The 16,366-nt window shown below is 44.8% G+C and overlaps 1 protein-coding gene across 4 annotated transcripts; it reads left to right on the forward strand.

Annotated features, from left to right (window-relative positions):
* The first annotated feature begins 2,597 nt into the window (after window positions 1-2,597).
* On the forward strand, window positions 2,598-14,610 carry ELP6 (elongator acetyltransferase complex subunit 6). 4 transcript variants are annotated; one of them, XM_014828841.3, is made up of 7 exons: window positions 2,598-2,815; window positions 4,467-4,545; window positions 5,558-5,628; window positions 7,864-7,982; window positions 9,079-9,280; window positions 11,161-11,307; window positions 12,501-14,610. In XM_014828841.3, the coding sequence occupies exons 1-7, from the start codon at window positions 2,762-2,764 to the stop codon at window positions 12,627-12,629; spliced, it is 801 nt and encodes a 266-aa protein (XP_014684327.1). In that variant the 5' UTR covers window positions 2,598-2,761; the 3' UTR covers window positions 12,630-14,610. The 4 variants fall into 4 exon arrangements, 3 of the variants coding, with proteins under 3 accessions (XP_014684327.1, XP_070348745.1, XP_070348744.1); XR_011496340.1 differs by lacking the exon at window positions 9,079-9,280 and having other exon boundaries at window positions 2,634-2,815; XM_070492644.1 differs by lacking the exons at window positions 9,079-9,280; window positions 11,161-11,307; window positions 12,501-14,610 and adding an exon at window positions 8,708-8,911 and having other exon boundaries at window positions 2,632-2,815.
* The last annotated feature ends 1,756 nt before the right edge of the window (window positions 14,611-16,366 follow it).

Consider the following 16,366-nt stretch of genomic DNA (forward strand, 5'->3'; position numbering starts at 1 on the left):
AAGTTCAGCAAGGTTGCAGAATACAAGATGAATACATATAATCAATTGTATTTTTATACACTTGCAAGGAGCAATCCGAAAAATGAAGTTTAAAAAATCTATTCACAACATCATAAAAAAGAATAAAATACAGAGGAAGAAATTTAACGAAAGTGCAAAACATACTCTGAAAGCTGTGAAACATTGTTGAAGGAAGTTAAAGAAGACCTAAATAAAGGTAAAAATATCCAAAGTTCATGGATCAGAAAACTTAACATTGTTAAGATGCCAATACTCTTAAAATTCATCTACAGATTCAACACTATCACTATCAAAATCCCAGCTGGCAGGGATCCTTATCTTATACCATATACAAAAATTAACACAAAATGGATCAATGACCTAACTGTAAGAGCTAAAACTCTCAGAGCAAGAACTCTTAAGAGACAACACAAGGGTAACCCTTCATGACCTTGGATTTGGCAATGGATTCTTAGATGTGACACCAAAAGCACAAGCAAACAAAGAAAAAAGCATATAAACTGGACTTCATCAAAACTAAAATGTTTTTTGTTTCAAAGGACACCATCAAGAAAGTGAAAAGACAACTCAGTTGCAGAAAAATATATTCATTCCTTCAAAATGAGCAACTGCTAGGTGCCTGGAACTGAGAAGAGCAAATAAGACAGACAAAAATCTCAACCCTCCTGCCTTCCTGTGTGAAGATTCAAATAAATAAGGAAACTGAGAAAGGAAAAATTAGCTTAGACTGTAAAAACCTGTCCTGCTATTCATCATCACCACAGATAAAGCCAGCTTTAGCAGGAAACAGTATTTCTGTCAAGGATATGCTGCAGCTGTTGTCTCGTAGTAACTGGTTTCTTTGAGGGACTACTGCTTTCTTACTAAGAAACTTTGTTCTCTAATATCAACTTTGCTGTTTGAAATCATGTCAGTTCCCTCCAGCCAACAACCACCAGAAACATACCTGTTGTTGAAAAAGTTGAGTTTATTACTCATTGCTGTGAAAGAGAATGCCCACCATGGGAAACCACGGGGTTTATCATTAATAGAGTGCTAGAACACAACGATTGGATTTGGGCTTGTTAGGTGATTTAGAGGAGGGTTTAAGGAGGCACAGCTTTGCTTGGGATTGGATGCTGTCAGAAAGTGGGGTTAATTCTATGATTGGGTATCTTAATAAATCTTACCTCTAGAGAGGGCAGAGTAGAGTGAGGGTAAAGCTGTGATTGGTAACGAAGGAGCACTCATTAGCTGGGAGAGGGCATTTTTGGTAGTTTGTGGCTTGAACAATGTTCATGTTTTGTGTTCAACGTGATTATGGAGTGGTATAAACCTGTCTTGATCCATCACAATCAGTCTAATGTTGACGTTTTGTGAAATTGTTTATGCTCAACAGGAGAACACCAAGACCTAGCCGTGAGCATCAGGCCAGCTCCTGGATGCCAGGGCCTGCTTTTCTCTTTCTCACATATCAGTAAGCATAAAACATTCCGTTCTTGGAGGATCTAAGTCATTTTGACACGGAGAAGCAGCCTCGATTTCCAGTTCAGGTCCAGAGCTTCAGATAAGTGACTACATTCCACACCTAACTTAAGCTTGCAGTTTCTACAGACCCCTGGTCCACTTTGCAGTCCAGGCCAGATACCGATCCCTTTACACACAGCTGTGCTCTGCTTTGAGCCTATCAAAACACTGCTTCATTTATATTTCACCTGAACTCCACCCTTCCCCAAATCCTAAAACAACTCTTTCCTTTGTTTGGTGACAGGCACCAGAATTCCACTAATGTGCTATTTCCCTCATTGCAATGAGCCAGTAAACCTGTCTCTGTCGAATTACAGATTTGTCCCTGGTGATCTGAGGCTGACTAGGCTACACCTATATATGGTATACCAGATATAAATGCTATGGGAAAAATAAAAGCAGGAGAAAAGGGTAAGACGAGTTGGGGCAGGGGCAGTTTGCGACTTAAATAGGCTGCTCAGGAAGGCCTTGCTGATAAAGTGACACCTGAGCAAAGACCTGAAGGAAGTGGGGTGTTTTTTATTCGGCTGAGTATCTGCGAAAAGAACCTTCCAGGAAGCGGGAACAGGTACTGTAAAGGGCCTGAGGAGGGTCATACAGGGCGTGTTCCAATTACATTTTCTTAGTGAGCCTACCGTGACACCTCTTCACTTTGGAAACCTGTCCCTTCCCCATTGTTACTCCCTTATCCTGCTTTTGCTTTTCTCCACAGAGCTTTTCAATAGTATATAATTCCGCGTTTATTATGTTTGGATTGCATGCTTTTCTGCTTTGCGCAAAGACGGGCACCTCCGTCTGTTTCGTTCATCGATGTAGCCCGAGCTTCCAGTAAGGTGGGACACGGGTGTAGTTCGACAAGCACGTGTGAAGGGACGGACTGTAAGGCCTAGAAGCCCGGGACTAGAAAGAGAGCGAGGCCAATGGAGGGTGAAGGACACCCAGTCGCTGTGGGTCGAAGACCACTACCAAGGCTCGGCAGCCTCAAACCCCCAGAGAAGTACCCACATAGCCCAGCGCTTCCCAGAACCCCCGCCAGAGGCGCGTCCACGCGCGTGCGCCGGGAGCGGCCCAGGTCAAGGCCCCGCCTGATTGGCTACGGGCAAGAGCCTAGAAGAAGCGTTGGGCATGCGCGTTCTTTCCGCGCGCTGGTGCGTGGTAGCTGTTTCTCTCGGGCGTCTATCGTCTCCCTGGCAGCCTAACTTCACGTCCCGGGCGCTCGTCCCGGGAGCTCGGAATGTTCCCAGAACTTAATCACCTTCTCAACACCACCCCCGACAGGGCAGAGCAGGTAAGAAGTTGTGCGGTCGGGAAGGGGGCGGGTCCTGGGAGCGTGGCGGAAGACTGCGTCTCCGGGGGAAGCGCGTGCAGACCGGTGGGAAAGACGCGACCTCTATGGTCACGGGGGCGCCTGGGAGTTGTAGTTCGGGGAGTGCCGCCCCGGGGCTTGGGGTCTATGCTGGCGCCTGCGGAAGGTGGGCTTCTGGACCTTCTCGAGTCTTCTCAAAGGCCGTGTGTGCTCTTGAAAGTGCCCAGGAAGCATGTTCGACGTTTGGATTGGCTTACATTCACAGATGTGTATCGGAGAGCCCTGTGCGTCCTCGCTGGGCTGGGCGTCCCGGCGTCCAGAGGAGGTTGCCAGAGAGGATTCTCCATGTTTCACGTCGGACCGGCTTCTTAACTGCCCTGATTCTCTCTGTGGTCCGGGAGCATTTGGCGGGTTCGCAGTGAGCGCTGCTGCTCCTCGTCCTCCTCATAGTCTCTACTAGTGCTCTTTGAAGCTGCTCTCGGCCAACACTGGGTTCTACCGCCTCCGCCTTTGGCCTCGCCGCTTTCTCCTGCACTCTAGGGCACCTCGAAAATTTTCGAATTTTAGCTCAGGGGTTACCTCTCCTAGGAATATATTTGGTTTACTTCATAACCTTTGATTTCCTAATGAAGTGGTAAATTCCTCCAGGCAGCCAAGGTACCATATGTGTAAAGCCTTTTTATGACCCCATAGTGCCAGGCAAATTGTAGCTTTCAGTAGATCCTTGCAGATTTTAGTGGCCCAGCAGTTCTTGTCTGTCCATGCCTCCAGATGGCGCTGGTTACCTTTCCAGTTGCTATTGGCACCTTTAAAATCCTCAGCCCAGGGCCAGAGGGAGGGAATGGAAGTTCGAAGTGGGCATCAGAAAATGGCAGCGCTGGGGGATAACCCTTAAGGTCTGTTAGTGTGATCTTTCACATTTTATAAGTGAAAAAAAGTCACAACAGCACTGAGGTGGCGTGTCTGATACCACTTGATCATGACCTTCCCTGACACTGACAAGGAACTAGAGATGGCTGGAGCAGGACAGCCCGGCACTGCAGAGACCATTTTTAGAGATCTTTCAGGGCTTTCCATGATCAGAGCTCTGGCTGAAGCAGTGTAAAGGGCTATTGAGAGGAGAACTTTGTTACTGGAGGTCTCTGTCAACAACTGCTTCTGCCTTCTCCTCCACCCTGTAGGACAGAATCGACATCCAAATCAGAAATAGAGAGGAAGTTGTATCAGTTGACCTTTTAGAAGGTCTCGTCCAATCCTGGCAGTCTGTGATTTTTGTTGGAGTCTGATGGTAAAAACTTCCTTTATTCAGGATCTAATTCTCCCCAAGACTGGTCCCTGACTTACTAAGGTGAGGAGAGAGGAAGAGAAGGGGGTTTATTCTGTTTTGCTTTGGGAAAGTGGAGGCTGAGATATGCTTGCCATCATGAGTGGCTTAATACTGATCACTTTAATTGTGATCAAATTTTCCACAATTTTGACTTCTTTCTTTTTTTTGTAAACTTAGCATATATATAATTAAAAAATACACTCTCCAGTTGTAGAAATTTAGGAGTGGACACAATCAACTAGATTTCTGTATTCATCTGACCTCTTTCCAGGGAATCTAGTTCATCTTTTTGTGTTCCTCTTTTAGGGGAAATTGACTCTACTGTGTGATGCCAAGACAGATGGCAGTTTCCTTGTGCACCACTTTCTCTCCTTCTACCTCAAAGGTATGAATCTCATTGATCCTGAAGAAAAAGAAACCCAAGGCAAAAACCAAAACAAAAACAAACCCCTGTTTCAGGAAGCAATGGGAATAGTATTAACCAGCCAGGGCTTTGATGTTTGGGTAGCCAAAGGGCTGTTTATTAGGTAACAGATTACTGGAGCATTTCATTCCCTCCCGACCCCTGCCAATGAGTGGCATGTGCTCACTGTATCCACATCCTACCTTCCCCTTCTCTATGCTCTGCACAGGCACTGCCTCACTGAGGTCTTTTAGTGGCCTCCTGATTTATTTGCTCCTCCATCCTTTTGTATCTTGACGTCTCTGGGCACTTGACCCATTGATACTTTGCCCTGGCAGTAGATGCTTCCTAAAGAACACAGGGAAGAAAAAAGTACAGCCACTGCAATTTACACATGAAAATAGATTAGAAGAAGAAAACAGCCAAATGAAAAAAAGACTCATTTATCAATTGATTCTTCTTGGGCACCTTCTGAGCTAGGCCAGGATCCAGGTAGACCTTGGCACTCTTTGTTGTAAAATGTACAGCTTTGGAAGTTATTTTATTTTCCAGATGAAATTATTGTCAGCATTGAAAGAGCAAGAGAATCTACAGATAAATTATTAGACTCAATTATGTTTAGTAAGGTAGCTAGAGCTTCTTTGTGCTGCCATTATATCCTCTTGGATATAAGACCAGTTTAAAAAAATCATGGTATTCCTGTATGCCAACGACAAACAGAAATATAATTTTTTAAAAACCACAATTTATTTACAATAGAACAAAATAAAGTACCTAGTAATACATCTAACAGAAGTACATCTCTGAATCAATGAAATAGGTATAACTAATAAATAAGAAAAAAATGCGTCTTAAAATCAAATTGGTTATGTCAAGTTGCAAGGCCTCTGGGCCTCTAGGCCTGTCACAGTGCTTTTGTTTCCAGAGGTAGGAAGTGTACAAGACTGGTTTGTAAACAGGGCTTTATTAAAAATCAATTTATGTTGTTTTCCAGCTAATTGTAAAGTCTGCTTTGTGGCACTCATCCAGTCCTTCAGTCACTACAATATCGTGGGACAGAAGCTGGTAAATATTTAAGAACTCAGTGGTGAGGTCCCTGAGTGAGAGAGAGAGTGTGTGTGTGCATGCGTGCCATGCATTTGTGAGCATGGTCTAAGGCTGTGCTTCTCATTTGGGTTGTTTTCGCAAAGAAGGGACTAAGGAAATCGTAGGATCCTGAGGCCCTTATCTGAAGGGCTAAGGCAGCATCTCTGCGTGTTTTATTAATTTAGAGTTTATAGAACCAGATCTGTTGTTAATTAATCAAACCTACCTCTACTGATTCTAGACCAGTTAAGGTTTTCTCCTTTTTAGTGTGGACTCTTATCTTGATCCTCCTGGGTTAGAGATCACAGTTGGTCTGCTGCCAAGTTGGGTGTCTCCACTGTCTGTCTAGGGCTTAGGACCCCAGTTTGGGGAGAGGTGCTTTTGTCACCTACCTCTCACCTCATCTTGGCCTGCTCCTCATCTCATCAGGCACAAGCAGGCAAAAGTAAGATGGCCGAGGAGCTGGTGAACCTTCTGGCTTAGTCTGGGCCATTATCTGTGACCTGTGACCAGGTGGACTTACTGGATTTTTTTATTTTTTTGATATGCCAGTCTCAGAGATGAAGAGAACCAGGCCATGCAGCCATGCGTCAACAGTCATATTTGAAATGCCAGTCTTACTGTTGGGCCGAGTCACTGACTCTTCTCTGATGGGGAGAAACAAATGAGAGGGTGAGAAAAGGGTAGACTCTTGCCCATCCTTTACAGAGAAGGAAGAAGTTCCTATGTTAGAGGTCAGGGCATGAGCTCAGGGAGAGTGGTCGTGTCAGAAACACATGTTGCATTCCAGGTCTGTGAAGCATGTCTCTATGGCCCCTGCATTTGTGTTTTTGGATAAGAAAGCTGTGTACTCATACCCAGATTGGCTACTTTTTCTCTTACCTTAGAATCCTCACCACCACGGCAGGAATGGCATGCACAGTACTGGGTTTACAAAGTACTAGAGCACGAGCTTCTGTATTCTTGGTGTATTATTGTACTTACATCAATAGAATGGTAACGAGCAAGAGCAAAGGTGATGATCTGAAGTCGTTCTCTCTGTCAGGGGTAGCTGTTCTTGCTAATGGTGTTGCCTAGTAGGGAACACTGGTATGTGGATGAGCAACTGAGACCTGGTTTAGGGGCATGAGGAGTCTAGAGTTCCATGTCACCTGTGTGTCTGCACAGATAGAGCAATGGGTTGCATATTTAGATTGTGTCACCATCCTGGGTGTTGGTTGAAATGCAGATTCTGGGCCCTGCCCCCAAAGCTGCTGATTCTGGAGGTCTGGAGTGGGGTTTAGGGATCTGCGGTTTAATCAGGTGTCTCAGGGATTCTTAATTGGGTGGTTCAGGATGAGCAGTATTTAAGAAGTTCTGGTCTAGAGCAGGAGTCAACAAACTACAACCTGCACCCCCTGGTTTTTGTAGATAAAGTTTTATTGGAACACAGCTACACTCATGTGTTTCTGAATTGTCTATGGCTGCTTTCACTCTGTGATAGCAGAGTTGAGTAGTTGCAACAGACTGTATGGCCTGCAAAGTCTTTGTGGCTCTTTGCAGAAAAAGTTTGCTGAACCCTGAGCTAGCGCATTGAGAGTTCACGTTGCCCCAACCCTGATGGGACTACTTCTTCAGTTAAAGGAAAAGGGTCAAGAAGAACTTATTTAAAGTGAGTTCTTAATGTATTCCAGGCAGCTGACAGTTACAGTCTATGAGTTATGTTATTTAAAACCTCAGAACAACCCTGAGGTCCTGTGCAACTGATGGGTAAACAAGAGGGTTTTTGAAATTCAGAGCCAAAAGTCTGGCCCTTTTTCCTGCAGCAGCGTTTTCCAGATCTTGGTCATTCTCCCACCATTTTATTGTTATTATTTACTTACTGTTTTTAAATGTGCTTAATTTTATAAATACCTGAATTTAAAAGGGAAACTTTATATTACTATTACAAATTTAAAACAGGTATTGGGTAATCATGAAAATATATAAGAAAAAGAATGTAAGCTTTTAAGGAATGTGACAATTAAATGTAAACGCACATCTGAAAAATGGAATAGGGCTTGTGGGGTTGGGAACACCCAGGGGAAAGAAGACATGGGCCCTGTACGTTGGGTGGACAGGTACACTTCTGCAGGGTTTGGAATGTGTCCTGTGCCCTCTTGTGAGCTGGAGTCTAGCCTCTCTGATGGGTTCCCTGGCAAGGTGCAGTAACTCACTCCTCTTGGTCCTGCTTAGGGTGTCAGCCTGACCACAGCACGGGAACGTGGGCAGCTCGTGTTCCTCGAGGGTCTCAAGTCTTCAGTGGATGTCTTCTTCCGGTCTCAGGAGGAGCCACACCCTCTGCAGTTTCTCAGGTCAGTCAGCCTGCAGCCCAGCCCAGAAGTGTATGCCTGGTTGGTGGGCCCAGACGAGGGTTGCTGTGTGATTTCCTTCTCCTCAGGTGTGGGAGCACAGAGCTGGCTTCAGGAGTCAGATACTTCTCTGGTGTTGCAGGAGGCCCTTTAAGAAAAAGTTTGTCAACCACTGGTTTAGTATTCTGAGATTAGTTTTCCTGCTTCTCGTCCTTTATGAGCATCAGCCACAAACATAGCTCTGTGCAGACTTCCCACCTGCTTGCTGCTCCTCCTCGACCCCAAACGAGTCCATACAGGAGCTCTCCCTGTTGTGCCCTCTCTCAGACTCAGCCTTATTCAGTGGCTGGGAGGCAGTGTGGAGTCAGAAAGCCATGTGCCCTGGGCCTGTGCATGTGACCTCGCACACAGCCCTTTGCGTCTCTGAACCTGGGTGTCTTCATCTGAATGATGGGCCTGGTTACACCTGAGCCCAGGTTGCGGGGAGTTTTCCTTGCTGTTAGTGGGGCTCAGTCCTGGAGCGTGGGGCAGTGGGCAGGAGCCTGGGCCCTGTGCTCCGGTGCTTTTTGAGCCCCTACTGTTGCTGGGAAATGACTGTCAAGGGTAGTCACTGGGAAGATAGGGGTAGTTAGGCCAGCTTGTGTCAGAAATAGGTTGAATCTGTTATCTGCACAAACAGCCCTTAGACCACTGCTCCTCACCACCAGGACACTTGAATTGCTGTTTAGCTTTTTATATCCAATTCTGACCTCCTGGAAAGACTGCTCCTGCCTGCCCAGTTCAAATTAATCTTCCAGATGCCTTCAGCTCTTGGATTGAGAGGCTGTATGATGTCTCTTCAGGGCCCCAGGTACTATTTATTTTTGTGTCCCCCAGTTTCTAGCACAGTGCTTTGTCCCTGGTAGGCCTCAGAGAATATTTGAATTGAAGTACAGCTTTTGTGTGCGTGCGTGCCTTTTCTTTCCAACCAGATTGTGAACCCCTTGCTGCCAACTGTGATCCAGTTCTTTGCCTCCCCCTAACTTGCCTGTGGAGCTACTCAGTCCCAGATAAGCTTTTCTAGAGTGAACTCTCTGGTGACTTTTGCCCTGTGTCCCAGGGAGGCCAACACTGGGAACCTGCAGCCACTGTTTGAGTTTGTGCGGGAGGCCCTGAAGCCTGGGGACAATGCGGAGGCTGCATGGAGGTGCCCGGTGCTGCTGGTGGACGACCTGAGTGTGCTGCTGAGCCTGGGTGTGGGGGCAGTGGCCGTGCTGGACTTCATCCACTACTGCAGAGCCACTGTGTGCTGTGAGCTAAAGGTACTGATGGGCCTGCTCTCCATGCTCCCGCCTGTAACCTCTAGGGACCCAGACAGGCCCAGATCTCACTTGCTGCAGTGATCTTTTTTGTTTAATTGCTTGGGTTTTGGCGTTACTCTGGCAGGCCTGGAATCTTTTGGTTTACTCTCCCTGCTCTCCACAACTTGCCATTGTTAACACTTAGAGCCCTCAAAACTAAAGGGATGGCCAGCACTGTCTTTATTGCGGGTGGTCACGTGTGGGACTGCGATAGTTCTGTGGGCAGTCGATAGTACTGGGGCAAGTCATTATTGCTCTGAGTGTGTTTTGAAGATCAGCTGAGATAGTGGGTGTAAACTGCTTTAAAAATTATGAGGTGCAATACAAGTGTAGGATGTAACCTTTATTGTCAAATTATGAGGCAAAAAGAGATTTTGCCATAGTAAAGACTTTAACAATAAAGTAGGCCAAACTGTAAAATAGGAATGGCTGTGGTGCTTACCTCACAGGAACCCAACTGCAGGAGTTAAGTGAGATGAAGCTTGTAACACGCCAGCACAGTGTCTGGCCCACAGTGGCCACTCTTCAGTGTGTGATGGTGCAGCTGGTAGGAACTGTGGACCTTGGCACCGTGTGGTCAGGCTGAGTGTGCAGAGCAGTGGGAGACGGAGCTAACTGAGTGAGCCAGGGGTGCATGTACCCAGCACTGCATGCTGAGCACCTCCTCTGTGCAAGGTCCTGCCTGGAAACTTCTTCTAGGGGAACTTCTGATGCTGTCCTGGCTGCAGTCACAGGGCCAGGAACGAGGGTGATGTGGAGAGAATGGAAGGAGGAGGAAATGGAAGGGGCTTGGAGGATACAGTTCAGTGCGGTTTGGGGTGACAGTGAAGTAATCAAAGCCACCTTCTGCAGCTCAGCTTGCTCTGTGAACCACTACCACCCTCTTTTTGTAAAAATACTTCTATTAGCTGAGAAGGTAAAACTTGGGAATGGTTTAAAAAAGAAAGAAAGAAGAACTGAGTAGTATAAAGGATACTTTGGTACGAAGTAATTGTCGCCCTCCCCCCAGTGGGCATCCTTCTAGAGAGTCTATGCATCTTTGCAACATCTATACATCATGTTGGTATGTATATTTATCTCCCTGCATTTTTCTTCCCATTACTGGTTACCTACCATCCACACTGTTTGGTACTTTTTTCATTTAATAACACACAGTATGCTTTGGTGTCCATTGCCCCAAAACAGAACACACGAATCTGCTTCATTCATTTTAACATCTGAACAGTATTCCTTTGAAAGGACTTGTTATTCAAGGCGTCTCCTTTTGATGGGATTGACCTTCCCCTCTGCTTCTGCTTTTCCAGCTCCTCCTTGCCGTCTAACTCAGCTCAGATGTGCCCACCTCCTCGCCCTCTCCTCTCACTAGACAGGATGCCTCTTCTTTGTGCTGCCCCAGTACCCCATGCTTCCCTCCTCCTGGCGTTGTATCCTGTATTGTCAGGATCTGTCTGTCTCCAGGGCCCACGACTCTCGTCTTTTATCCCCACTGCGAGGTCTGGGACAGGGTAAGCTCTCAGGAACTGTTGACTGGATGGATTGGTGCCTGGCAGAATGATGGCACTTTTCACTAACTTTCGGGGGGACCTCAGGCCGAGCTTAGTGTTAGATGATTTGAGCTGGAAGTACAGGTTGGACGTGCTGGTGAAACTGTCCAGCAGATGATTGGAATTAGGGTCCTGGAGCCCAGGCAGGGGTCCTTCCCACAAAGGAGATGGTTTCAGCAGCAGCAGGGAGGCTGATCTGTGAGAGGGTGTGCAGGGGAGTAGAGGCCCTGAGAGCCCAGTGGTCCCTGATCCTACTGTCCCTTCCAGTCAGGTTTCCATCTTATATCTCTGTTGCAGGGAAATATAGTGACCCTTGTGCACGACAGTGGAGATGCCGAGGACGAGGAGAATGACGTCCTGCTGAATGGCCTTAGTCACCAGAGCCACCTGATCCTGCGGGCCGAGGGCCTCGCCACTGGCTTCTGCAGGGATGTGCATGGGCAGGTGTGCAGGGGCTGGGACTTGGGGGTGTTACTGGACAGCAGGCTGCTTGCCTCTGTGCCTGACTCTAGACTGCACGTTGGGGTCCTGTTGGGCCTGAGGGCTTGTCTGGTTGGGGCATACCTTCAGATGGAAGTTGTGTGAATGCAAGTCAGAGTCTGCTCCGGAGGGTGCTTAGCCCCACACACCAATGCAGGTTTTCCACAGTCTCCCATCTGTGACCTGAGTGGCGCTCCTAAAGATGAGACAGCTGGCTGGAGTGGAATGCAGGGACCCTGCTATCAAACAGTAAAATTTCTCTCCAGGACTAGCCCAGGCTTTATATGTTCAGATCGACACTGTTCCTTCTGAAATAGAGACTTGGGGAAGCTGTACCCGTGGCCTGGGTTCCTGCCTCCCCAATTCTGCCTCTGACCAGAAGGTTTGGAGTACGGGGCCAAAGCCAAGAAGCCTGCCCCTGGGAGGGAGGTCAGGTTCAACTCCTCCCAAGGGGCTGCCGTGCCTCTGTGCTTTCTGAAACTTCTCTTTTCGAATCACCCCAAAGCCTCTGCCACAACTTCCCGATTAAGTTTATGTTGACTACTCTTGACCCATTAAGGTTGGGTAGGAGTTTTGGCTTAGAGTCATTCAGAGACAGGCATGGAAAATAAAGCAAATAAGCAAACCCAGAAATGCTGTGTTGGTGGTGCTTGTGGCACAGTGTGAGGAGAAGGTTCTGCCAGGCAGCTTGTGGCCTGGCTCTGGAGCCAGTCCCCCGAGTCTTCTAGTTAGTGGAGACATCGTCCAAATAAATGTCTGACCTTCCTGAGCCTGTGAATTGAGTATAAATACTAATGTGTTGATTTTGAAAATCAGTCTAGCCACCATTACAGACCCATGCGTAGAAAAAAGACCAGAGGGAAATACATAAAAATACTTTAATGGTTTTTCTCTGGATGACTTTTTTTCTTCCTTTTCTTTCTCTTTCACATTTTCTGTAATGAGTGAATACTACTATTGTAATGAAGGGGAAGCCTTTATTTTTAGTTAGCTGGTAATCAGCTTTGTTTCAGAAGTCAGGCCCGTTATGGCATGGCACGTGAAACTGATCTCATAGGAGCCTCAGTTGAAGGCTGTGGAGGAGGCAGGTGGGGTTCACAGTGGAGCAGGTACTTGGGGTAGGTGCTCCTCTTTCATTCTTCTCCCTGTCATTGTAGCTGAGGATCCTGTGGAGGAGACCATCACAGCTCACAGCGCAGCGGGATCGCAGCCTCACCTACCAGTACAAGATACAGGACAAGAGTGTGTCCTTTTTCGCCAAAGGAATGTCTCCTGCTGTTCTGTGACCTCAGTAGAGGCAGGTGCAGATACTTTAACTATTTGCAGATGTGAAAGATAAAGCGACCGAATAGGAGTGGACCTTTGCACCTTTGTAGTAGTATCTCAGGCTGGACTGGTAGCTCCGTGTGACCCAGCGATGGCCGAGTGGTGCTGGGCCCGTATGCCTTTGTTCCCCTGGGCCCTGCTCAGAAAACATGCGAGGAGTCTGCCGCCCTTCCTCTGCTGAGAGACGCTGCATGTGGAACCCAGGTGAAAGAGGTCCTTTGGAGCCTTCCATGTAGATTTGCTTTAGTCCCAACTACCTGTTTCCCGTTATGTGCCTTCCGGAGCCTCAGTGGGTATGAATGTGCCAGCCGGCAGACAGTCCTGGATGGCAGGCATCCCGGGTGACAACCAGGGTAGTCATGGCTGGTATCAAGTGAGTTCCTACATCGTGGCTTCCCATGGAGTGTGTCATTTATTTTCACCTTCACCCTGCAAAGGTATTTTTCCCTTAAGTCCAGTGAGTCCTTAAGTCCAGGCTTAAAGAGGTTTGAAAGCGTGCTCAAGGTTGTAGAGTAGGTAATGGACTCCTGACTCTAAAGTCCACGTTTGCTGACTGACCCTCAAGGAAACCAGAGGCAGGTTCCCAGCCCAGTTCACAGGTTCCTCCTGTATATGTTGATGAGACCTAGCCATCAAGGGCCTAGCACCCTGGTCGTGGTCACATGAGGCCTTACGTTGGGCCCAGCTGTGTACGGCCTTGGTGAGAGGGGTAAGCAATGTTCTTGCAGCCAGGGAGGATGGGGCCTCCTTCACCTGTGAAGACTGCGGGAGGTGAGCTGTTGCCTTAGCATCCTGTAGATGCAACTTGCCGCACTCAGCCCCTCAGTCAAGGTCATCTCAGGGTGGACACCTGGGGTATTCTTAAAATGGGTGTTTTTTATTGTATGCAAATTATACCACAATGAATTTGATTTTAAAAATTAAAAAATAACACTGCTTTGCAGGGACTAAGGAAGTTTCATATCCATTAATTTAATTTTAACTTTTTTTTTTTTACATTTTTTAGTCTTTGTAAAAGGGAACAATTCATCACCCTTCTGCTCAAATCATACCGACTGTCGCAGCATACTGAATATTGCAGACCTGATAGAATATTTGAAAATTTTAAGTATAAGTAACTTAAGAGAAAGTAGTTATTAAAGAATGTAATGATTCTTTTATTAGTGCTTCAGTATTTTTACAAGCTTCATATGAACTACAGTTCTGAATGGACAAGGTGCCACGAAACATTTTTTACATGATATGAATGTTGCTATTATGTTTCTTCACTTAATTTGTAAATGTTTTCACTAAATTTTTAATGTTTAATGGCTAGTCAGCATTTTATGGTGTCACTATATTCTAATTTGCTTAGCTATTCTCTCAGTGTGGAGGTTCTGGATTTTGTAATTATAAATTATGCTGTTATGAATTTTACATACTATATCTCTATATAGGTATGGGGGCAAGAACTTGTTTCCTGAGGACAGTCCTTCCTTCCTTCAAGAAATACCACCTTCTGTATGGCAGGCTGCTGTAGGCACTGATGGTGTGATAGTGACAAAAAGGTCCTGCCTGCAACAAAATTGAGAAGTAATATATGTAACATGAGTTAGGCTGTGATGAGTGCTAGAAACGGAGCAGGGAGGGGGCCTATGAAGAGTGAGGGACGATGACGTTTTAGAGTCTCCTCCACGAAGCGGAATTCCTGAATTGAAGCCTGGACTGGCCTTCATGTTATCAGGTTGTTCTTCAGAATGATGGAGCCAGCTAGCAGTGATCCAGGTTGTCCTCCACCAATGTTGAGTTTCACTTATTTTTTACTAATTTAATAGTTGTGTGGAAATGGACATTTCTTTAATAATGGATAATAAAGGATATAATTTCCTGTTTTTTCCCATGTGTACAGAATCTGTTCCTCACTGTTAATCACTTATCAATTAAAATCTTGTGTCAACCTTATTTTATGAATTGTTTATAATATTTTGGAAAGTAAGATTTTATCATTGTCTTTGTTCATGTTTATTTTTCTACATTCTGGTTTAAAAAAAGTATTTTCAGAAACATAAAAAGAATTTGTTTTCTATTCAGATATGTATTAGTTCAAGAACTCTTGGTAGAACACCTGTGTTTTATAAGGGATCGTTAAGATAAAGACAATCCTAAAGGCACCTGCTGCAGTGTAATGGGGGAAAGAAAACGGGAACCTCAGTAAGGTGATGCCGAGGGGAAGGTGACAAGGGCCATCGAAACAGTTCAAGTCATGGGAGGCTCATAGGCTGAGGGTCACAGGAAAGAGCAGTTTATTTCCCCCTCACTTTCTTCTTTTTAAATTGAGGGAGCAGAGAGTTGGGGAAGAATTTATGGACCTTGGAATGTTCCTATTTTTTCTCTGATGGCGTCTTAGTCCTTCAGGATTCAGAAATGTATTTTTCTTCTTCATTAGAATGAGGTGCTATTCTTTTTTTTTTCCTAGTTTAAAATAATTTTTAATATATGCTTAAGATTTTGACTCATTTGGAATCTCTTATATTGTAATTTGTCTCCATGCTGATAACTAAATAGCCCAACAGTATTTACTGAAAAGTAATGCTCCTTTCTCTTCATGTTGTTCTGATTTGTTTATATGTAAAGTTCTTAAAATTGAGCCTCTGAAATTTGTCTTTAATAGGTATTGAAAGTTTAGTGTATGTCTGCTACTGAGTCTTTATTAAAAGGATATTGTGCCCACATATTTATCCAGATGAATTTAACCAGCACTTTATCAAGCTCTATAAAGTATTCTTCAGGGAGTTTTTCTCTCATTTTTTTAAATTGTAGTTATATAATTTTATTTAAAAAACTAATGAAGAAATTAATACTCTCCTATTTAATACTTTTTGTTATTGGAAAAGGACTTAATCTGATATTGTTGATTTTTCTATGGTGTCTTTGACATAGGAATGCAGTTGACTTTTTAAAATTTATTACTTCCTACAGTTTTTCTAGACTATTACTTGTAGTAATTTCCTGATTGAGATTCTTGAATTTTTTAGATTTTCTTTTTTTTAGATATTGTTAACGTCTTCAAATAATAATACCAAATTCGCTTATTTTTCCCTTGAGTAACGTTCAGCAGCATTTAAAATTTGTTAAATAAGAGTGCTGTGAAGGTATTGTCTAATTTCCGTTTTTAAGGATATGAGAAGCATTTTATATAGTAATCCTTAATTTTAAAATGTATATATTAATTATCAAATCAGGTGGAAAAAAAAGCTTGGAGAGGGAAAGGAGAAAGAAATCTTCCTCCTCAATCTCCTGTCCCCTTGTTAAGAGTTTACCCAGTAATCATTATTGAATTCTGTAGACTTCCTCAGCCTCATTGAGGTAATGGCACTGTTTTCCTGTGGATGTGGTGAGCATGGTAACACCTCTCTTTGTTGTATGAACCTTGAATTTCTCTTACAGTCTTGTCTTGGTATTTGTTGTATTTTCTATGACCTGTTTATGTTAGGCTTGCTAAGATTTAAAAATTAATATTTATTGAGATTTATTTATTATTGTGATATTTAGCCATCTATATTTGTCAGCGAAGATGGCCTCTACTTTTTTGTTTATCTGTGTTACCCTGGTCAGTTCTGAGCATTAGACCCACGTATGCCTCATAAGCCCTGTTGAGGAAATTCCTGCCTTTTATATGCTTTGAAAGTCTTAGTGCTTTTTATTCCAAGTTAGGCGT

This window comes from Equus asinus, chromosome 21 (genome assembly GCF_041296235.1).
Source record: "Equus asinus isolate D_3611 breed Donkey chromosome 21, EquAss-T2T_v2, whole genome shotgun sequence".
In the NCBI taxonomy this organism is placed as follows: Eukaryota; Metazoa; Chordata; class Mammalia; order Perissodactyla; family Equidae; genus Equus; species Equus asinus.

Excerpts from the sequence above, each read along its gene's own strand:
- ELP6 (XM_014828841.3), top strand. The coding sequence starts at position 2,762 with ATGTTCCCAGAACTTAATCACCTTCTCAACACCACCCCCGACAGGGCA. Across the intron at positions 2,816-4,466 it reads CCCCCGACAGGGCAGAGCAG|GGGAAATTGACTCTACTGTG; the intron begins GTAAGAAGTTGT and ends TTCCTCTTTTAG. Across the intron at positions 11,308-12,500 it reads GCAGGGATGTGCATGGGCAG|CTGAGGATCCTGTGGAGGAG; the intron begins GTGTGCAGGGGC and ends CTGTCATTGTAG.